Raw genomic sequence first — 8,000 nt, 5'->3', positions numbered from 1 at the left:
TCTGCATATCTCCCTTGGGTCTGTATTGCTATTGGTGTGAAGACTACTCAAGTGTTTAAAATTAATTTCGCAAATAATTACTTAGCTTAAAAATTCACTAGTGTTCTGCATTTTTGTACCCAACTGTTCTTCACAATAGTCTAAGTTCAATTTTGTAGATCATCTTTCCTATGTCTTAAACGACATGTACTCTAGACAGAAGTTTAGGTTTCCACACAAAGGTTTATCTATTTCCAGATAAAACTTTTACTAAATATGTAGACAGTCTTCCATTGTGTTCACTTCTCTCCCTAAATTTCCTTATTCCAATAAAACCAGGTTACTCTGAGTAAAACTGAAGTGATCTTCATTTTTACCAGAGTTAATTTTTCATTTTCACTTATTAAAAAAAAAGTAAAGCATTAAAAAAATTTAAAAGGAACAAAATTGCATAGAATGCTATGAACCTTCTCCCCTTCCTTTCTGTTCTACAAGTAAGTGAAAACCATTAAAATTTCAGCCAGTTTTATCTATTAGCATTAAAATCATGAAGTGTGCAATTTTACCATCTGGGAATTTTTATGAGAAAAAAAAAAAAAAACAAACCAAATTAACTCAATTTAAGATACAGTGGATAATTTTATTTATAAAATTGTTATTGGAACCCAACACACATAGGAAGTATGAAACTCGATTTATAAAGAAGTGAAATGCTTCACAGAAGCATGGATTCCTAAGGCATTCTGAATACAATCCCTCATTTACTGGAATTCATGACACTGCTCCAGTTGACTTCAGCAGCAGAAGACTGGATACTTGATAAACACACAGTTAAGACATAGTTAAAAAATACATAGGCAAAAGGAAACGAACTGGAAGATTGTGTCTCACCAACAACAGCAGCCCCGGCCACAGTGGAAAACTATCTTATGCAGAAGGGCACAAAGACCTGTTAAGACTGGGTTTCTCAACTTCACAGCCAATTCACATGTATTCTAGATACTTGCTTTCACCTAGTTGTCCATGACAACAGGTTGCAAGTCCTCTTGACATCAGATACAAAATCATTGCTGTTTCTGTATAAATATACAGAAGAACTGGTTACCTGGACAAGTATTATTAGAAATAAAAAAAAAAAAATAGCATAAGGCTCTTTCAGTTCTTTTTCTCTTTCTCTGCTTTTATTCTCTGCTGTAGCATCTTCAGTTCAGTCATTACATTCAAAGTTCTGTAAACCCAGGTAACCTGAAAAGTAAATAAATTATTAAATTTAACTAATCCACATACATTTAGTTATCAATTTAATGAAAGCATCCATATAAATGAACACATACATACCACAATTATAATAGTATTCACCAGCAGTGGTGCTGAAAATACAAGTGAAATAAACATCCCTCTTGAATCAAAGTACTGGTATTTAGAAAACAGCCTGAAAGAAATAAACCAAACAAAAATAAAATAACAAGTTTTATTCAGTGTAGTTCACATAACACTAGACTTTCACACCAACTATTCAATGTCGACATTGTACAGATTATCCTATTTCTGGGGATCCCCATGCACAGGCCAGCATTCTACTGTATTAAGTCAGAACAAAGTGACAGTCAGTATCTTGTCAGTTATGAGTATTTATTACAATACCAATCTTTCTCTTTCTTTAAAGTTTTACTGTGCAAAACCTAAATAAAACAACCATAGATTAAGTAACTTACTAATGTTATTACAATAATACATATATTTGATCAGAAATCATGCTTATCCTGAAGGGTCTGCAATGACTTTCTCAGGTATTTTGCTTACTCATACTAGAAAAAGATAACAGAAATAATAGCTGTAGCAAGGCTGTAATTTAGCCTGAAGTGAAACATAAAGACTTACAAACAGATGCCTGCATAAAGTAGTGTTAAACATGTAATTTCCAGTTTCATCAGGGAAAGGTTAGTTCAGTGCTTATGAAAATAAACCACCAATTTAATTCTGGTACACTGGCTTAGTAAAAAAGACAACTGTTAATGCTTTGTATGTAACTATGCAAGTATGTAAAATAGTAGTGATACTTTTGAGAAGTGGTGCTTAACTTCAGCTTATTAAACACAAATAGCTACCAAAGAAAATCCAATAAAAACAAAAAAATTAAAATCACAGCTCACATCCTTCTTCCCTTAACAATCGCATTCTTCTTTTCTCTTAGTTCTCTGACTAGTTAGTTTACAACCATCCATATGAACATATTTATGCAGTACAATCATGCTAGCTATGAAAAATTACCTTTTCTTATAAACTAAGTGATAGCTGTGTTGTACTATATGATTTTATTCAGAAGTTTTATATTAATCAATGGAATAGACCCTCTGCAATCGCATTCTAATGATGATGCATCTAAGAGGTGTCTAATGATGACATGTTTTCTGGGAATGACAGGAAAACAAGACTATTAAGAAGAACATTCATTTAAATGTAAAAATTTAAGTGAAAACATTTACCTCCAATTCATGGCTGCTAATTCATTTATATATTCAGCGCAGTACACTAAGCCCACTGTACAACAAAAGAAAAATATTTGATTCAGTATTTCTCTAAAACTTAACTGCCATCAGTTCTGCCATGTATACTAAAGATATATACATATCAGACATTAGAATTCCTTGACCCTCAGAAGATCAAATTACACATTTAAATATTTAACTGCACAAAACTAATTTAATGTCTCATATAGTTACTAAGTATAAAGTGATCACAAAACGTACCCACTATATTACAAACGTATAGTCCTACTCATCTGAGCTTACAGAAAGACCTCAGCACACAAATGAATTAAAAAAAAAAATAGTTGTTATTTTTGATGTTATGGTGTCCTAACATCACTGTCTGAAGTTAGGGTACTAATTACATATACGCATTTTGGTAAAATACAAACTTTGTTTGAATAGGTCTATAGCAGAGTAGTCTGCTGCAATCAGGTGAAAACTAGCATATTCTTACTCAATAATTGCATGAAATAAAAAGCTATCAAGCCAGTAAGAAAATTCAGTGCAATCACATGTTTAACAGAAAACCAACACAAAATTTTAAGTTTGTCCTTGTATCATTTTCCACAATAAACAAAGCAAAAACTCCCCAGATTCACTGGCTAAAGATGACCTGCACAAGGCAATTAAATAAGTAGTCTGGTGATATGAAGGAGTGCTATCTTGTTTTGCCATCATCTGGATTATCTCTGTTTGGTACTGCACAGTATAAATATACCTATGGCTGCCCAGCTGCCAAGGAAAACCAATATGATAATTTAATAATTTCCTCAGTTATTTCTGACTATCTACAATACAAAATTATATATATTGCAGACATATAAAAAATGGTTCAGTTTTCCAGGTACAAACAAGGCTTGGACTCAATATGGATATATTTATGCACTCATCTTGTTAACAGCAAGTTTACATCATATCTGGGCTTAAAATCCAGCAATGATCAGTTCCATTGCATTTTCCAACGCAGTTAGACCTTGGGCATTCAAACTAGTGTTAGTATCCCCAGCAATACTTCAGATTAAGAGTCTAAAGTAAACAGCATGTCACTGGAAATTCTGAATGTCTAATAAAAAAATTAAGAAAGAAAATTCTGTATTCTTATAGGGAACTTTCAGGCCTATCGTGTCATAAACACGCATTGTTATTTTGCTCTCTGTAAACAACTTTAAACTTTGCAGTTACAAACAGATACATGGAAAATACTAAGTTTTCTAGATTCCTTTTTAGGGGTACTTAAAGTTATTGGAACCTTAGCTTTAGCCAAGATAAGTTATTTGCAGATTTGAGGAAGCTATAATTCCTCCATCAACTTGACTAGTTCATTGAATGGTATTTGAAAAAGTCAACATAGTCTGCAAGCGGCTTTTTGCCTGCAAATCTCTTTCAATTGCTTATTCTTCCCTCATTACCCTGCAAGCATGACAGAACTGAGGTACTGTATAAAAAACGCAGCTCACCAGAAAATCCAACCCACAGCTAGAACCAATAGGCTCATAATACGTGGCTCTAACCCAAACCCATGCCATCTTAATTAAACTGAAGCTGCTGGATCTTCGGCCAGCCAACCATAAAGGCACAGCTTTGGCTAGGCAAGGTGACTGTGGATTCCTAGGCTAAAATCTGATAAACACCAAGATAACACAATCTGTGTAGGAAACCAACTGGAAAAACAATCTAACACCAAGGAAAGCTCTGAAGGGTGGGAACCAGCAGGAGACAAAACTAATTTAAGGGAATAGGCAGTAGAGATCTGCTGAGCCTCTCGAGGAAGATCTCAAACACTCTAGGAATGGCTCACACGCAAGATCAAACAAAGGTTACTTTGTATGAACTAAAGACTAGTAAGAGCCAACAGCCCACCGAAGGGTGAGTGAGTAACAGCACAAGAAGCAGTAGAGTCAGCAGATTTCTGCAGTAACTGGGAGAAAGGTAAATGTGCCAGGGGGAGATCGTGACCACCAACTCAATTCAAGACCAAAAAGACTTGCCGTTGCTGCCCCCCCCCCCCCCCAACTTGTAAGGAGCATGTGTGCTAATTTATGTGGCAAGCGTGGCTGATGTTAATAAGAGGTGGTTCACACTGAAGGACAAGAATAAAAGAGGAAGGAAAGCATCTCTTTCAGAGGGAATAAGAATTAAGAATAAAAGAAGGGATGTCTGGATGGGTGTTCCTACAAGAAATACCACCTGTTGGCGGGCCCTGGATTCAGGACTGGTGATCAATCTCTCTCTCTCTCTCTCTCTCTCCCCCTGTCGTCCCCCCCGTGTCCCCATCCCCCCCCCCCCCCGCCCCCCATTTCTCTTATCCTTTTACCTTTTTCCAGCAAGTAACACAAGGCGTAAAACTTTATATCATGGCAAGTAATAAGCATTTCTCCTACCCGATTATTTACCAACGAGCCTGACTATGGAATAGAAGTCTCTATTTACCTATGGACCTCTGGTATTGCATATATCCTGTTCCAACCAGGAGAATCAGCAAATCTGAGTCACTCCTCCCTCCTTCTTGGTGGGACGTGACAAGCTGTTACTGCAATATACCAAAGCAGTCTTGCTCTTCCTCATGCCAGTATTACATCTGCCAGCAGGGCATATGATGAACCTGCTCTAGAAATTAATTCAGCTGAAAGTGGACCATATTCACTGAACTGCAGCCTTAGAGGCATAAGTAGAAGAGTAGAAGGCAAATGCTGGCTCTTAGTAGATTTCTCTTCTGCTTCTCCAGTGCAGCAACAATATCCTGGGAAGCTGTGATACACACAGCATTTATCATGGAGAAACTTACTTATCCCAGATCCTCACCAGGGCCAGAGTTTTAAGTCACTACTTCATACAGTCTTGGAAACTAAATACATGTTTACAGATCACAGCAGCATCTGTAACAGTTTATCACGTATAGATACACACATTACTACAAGAGCAAAACTGACTCGCATGCACTTTATCTCCTGCGAAGCGTAAACCTGTATGCTGCGCCAGTACGTGAAGAAAAACGTTATCGTTAAAAGACCAAAAGAAACTACGTGCCAGTACCAGCGGCCCCGGGAAGGCCCACAGCCCGCCCGCACCCCCGGGGCGCCCCTCAGGGAGGCCCGGCCCCAGCACTCACCCATGCAGAGGAAGTGCCCCACTTGCACCCGGTAGTGCTGGAAAGATGCGTACGTCAGGAGGAAGCAGAGGACGTGGAAAACCGCCAGCCCCACCAGCCAGGGCTCTGACCAGTCCGTCTTCTACGGACAAAACGAAAGCAGATTAGGCAGGAGCGCCGCCAGGCAGCGGGAGCGGCCAGCTGTCCTTCCTCCGCGCCGAAACAGCGGCCGATCCCAGTCACAGGCCGCGCTCAACAACCGGCCCCACGCCAAGCTGGGCAAGGAGCGACCCCCCTCGGCGTGGGCTTCCCGCGCACACACGGGGCCGGCGCCTCCACCCCGCTCCCCGGGCGAGCGGCCAGCCCGACCCCAGCTCCCTCCTTACCGCCAGGACAGCGGCCAGCCCCGGCGGGTCGCTCAGCGGCTGCTCCATGGCGGCGGCAGCGCCGCTTCTCGCGAGACTGGGCGCCCGCCTGCTGCGTGCCCCGTGGCGGCGGGCGGCGGGCACGCGCCAGAGCCTTTTCCCGCCCGCCGTGGCAGCGCGAGGGGCAGCGTTAGCGCGTCCGCCCTCGTCCCCTCAGAGGGAAGGGTTGTGGCGGCTGGTGCTGTCCGTGTTTGAGAGGGCCAGCGAAGGCGGCTCCCCACACCCCGGTGGCTGCCTCTCGCTACTGGCCGCTCTCACAAACGTGGTGCTTAAAGAGAGATTTCAGTCTCAGATTCCTGTCAGCGAAGCCAGGAAAGTCCATGAAGCTCACCAAGATTAGCTTTGTTAAATCAACCATACTACCATAATGCCTCCACGTTCTGCTCCCATAAAATTAGTTTTTCTGACATTTTGGCTTACCAGATGTAAAGCCTTGGCTTCCACGCACGACCCCCTCCCCCCCCCAAAAAAAAAAAAAAAAAAAAAAAAAAAGTTTGAAAGTCCATGTGTAAGTATACATTGCAAATACTTTTTCCATTTAGTCTACCACATAACCTGATACTGGTCTTCACCATGAGGTAGTCTCTCTTCACTGTCACACTTCTGCAATGTAGTGTGAGATATACCTGAAGCAATAATTTGCTTTAAGTTTATGGTAGTCTTTTCTACAACGACAAGAACACCGAGAGGGTAGGGAGGCTTTTACTTAAAGCATTGTAAAATTAAGTAAGGTGATGCAAAGGGTGGTCATTTCTATTACCAATTTTAAGGCAGGGTGGTGGGGGTGGTGGTTTGATTCCTCACCGTAGGTTGGGAAATAAGACTGGAAGAAACAGACTTGTCATTTGGAAAGGCTTATGGCTAATGTAACAAATCAAATGGGTTTGGATTTTTGTAAACGAGGAATCAGTTTCTTGGAATACCTCAGTAGCGGACTACAGTAACTCCTTGTGATGGCTGCGGGGCTTCACTGAGTGGAGGACAGAGCAGCTGCCTTATGGGCAGAATGTTCTCGTCAGTGGTGAATACGTCATGCAGACAAGCTGGGTGGACAGGAAATTACTGCCTTGTCATGGCTACAACATAGTTTTAAAAAATACATATATCTTTTTCTGTCAACCACTGCAGCAACAGTGGAAACTTTCTTATAGGGATATAGGTGTTGCTTCTTCAAGATTGACTAGGATAAAGTCAGTAATGCTGTTTGTCAGCAGGTGGTAGCAAATCTTTTGTGTAGTATAGGTTCTCTTCCATTTCTTTTTAGTGGAGAATGAAATGTGAAACAAGATACTTAAAAGGTAACAAAGTGATACATTGCTCTTTCATCGGGAAAAATGTGTGTATTTGTCCTGTTACAGCTTCTTCGCAGGGCCAGTATGCCACACTTAGATACAAATTTTAAAAATACTCTAATAACCAGAAATACACAGTGCTAATGATAATACATAAATATTTCTGTTCTTGTTACTATAAGCAACTTAAATAGTTTCTAAAACTCAGTCTCAGATTTCTGTTATAAGATTCAGATTCCTGCGCACTTCCTTTCCACACTACAGTATTATCCAAGTAGATTGGATGAAAGATTAAAAAAAAAATTGCTTTACAAAGGAAGAATCTAAAATCAGACATTTGTCTTAAGTTTAGGTTGCTGAAAAAACACGGTGGGTGGTAAAAAAGCCTACCTACAGGGAATCCCAAGCTTAAATGCTAAATTGTGTTTCTAGTGGTAGCCCTAGATGTCTGCTAGCTGATCTTATGTTGCTGTACTAGCCACCACTTGAAAGTACCTTTTGTACTTGCTGCTGAGATAAATGCAGCTCCAATTCTCCATGAGAATGGAAAAGAAGTTTTATTTTTGAAGCTCCCTACAAGTATGGGAGTTGCTTAATTTCTTTTATTTGATGAGCCTTTGAATTAACAGCTAGTTAGATAATTTTTAATGGTCTTGTTTCATTAAGATCCTAAGATGTAAGCTGT

General features: G+C 40.0%; 1 protein-coding gene across 1 annotated transcript; it reads right to left on the bottom strand.

Annotated features, from left to right (window-relative positions):
* Window positions 1–598: 598 nt before the first annotated feature.
* Window positions 599–6,108, bottom strand: TMEM18 (transmembrane protein 18). Its single transcript, XM_055810928.1, has 5 exons — window positions 5,985–6,108; window positions 5,620–5,740; window positions 2,466–2,520; window positions 1,318–1,411; window positions 599–1,224 (listed from the first exon to the last, which is right to left on the bottom strand). The coding sequence occupies exons 1-5, from the start codon at window positions 6,030–6,032 to the stop codon at window positions 1,135–1,137; spliced, it is 408 nt and encodes a 135-aa protein (XP_055666903.1). The 5' UTR covers window positions 6,033–6,108; the 3' UTR covers window positions 599–1,134.
* Between the last annotated feature and the right edge of the window lie 1,892 nt (window positions 6,109–8,000).

Source organism: Falco peregrinus, chromosome 7, assembly GCF_023634155.1.
Source record: "Falco peregrinus isolate bFalPer1 chromosome 7, bFalPer1.pri, whole genome shotgun sequence".
NCBI classification, from domain to species: domain Eukaryota; kingdom Metazoa; phylum Chordata; class Aves; order Falconiformes; family Falconidae; genus Falco; species Falco peregrinus.
The sequence above is the reverse complement of the archived record's forward strand: the minus strand, read 5'-3'. Positions and strand labels throughout refer to the sequence as shown.

Bases quoted from the DNA above. Each gene is read 5' to 3' on its own strand.
- TMEM18 (XM_055810928.1), bottom strand. From the start codon at position 6,032: ATGGAGCAGCCGCTGAGCGACCCGCCGGGGCTGGCCGCTGTCCTGGCG. The intron at 2,521-5,619 runs GTGAGTGCTGGG...TTTGTTGTACAG, and splicing joins GGGGCACTTCCTCTGCATGG to TGGGCTTAGTGTACTGCGCT. The intron at 1,225-1,317 runs GTATGTATGTGT...TTTACTTTTCAG, and splicing joins TGAATACTATTATAATTGTG to GTTACCTGGGTTTACAGAAC.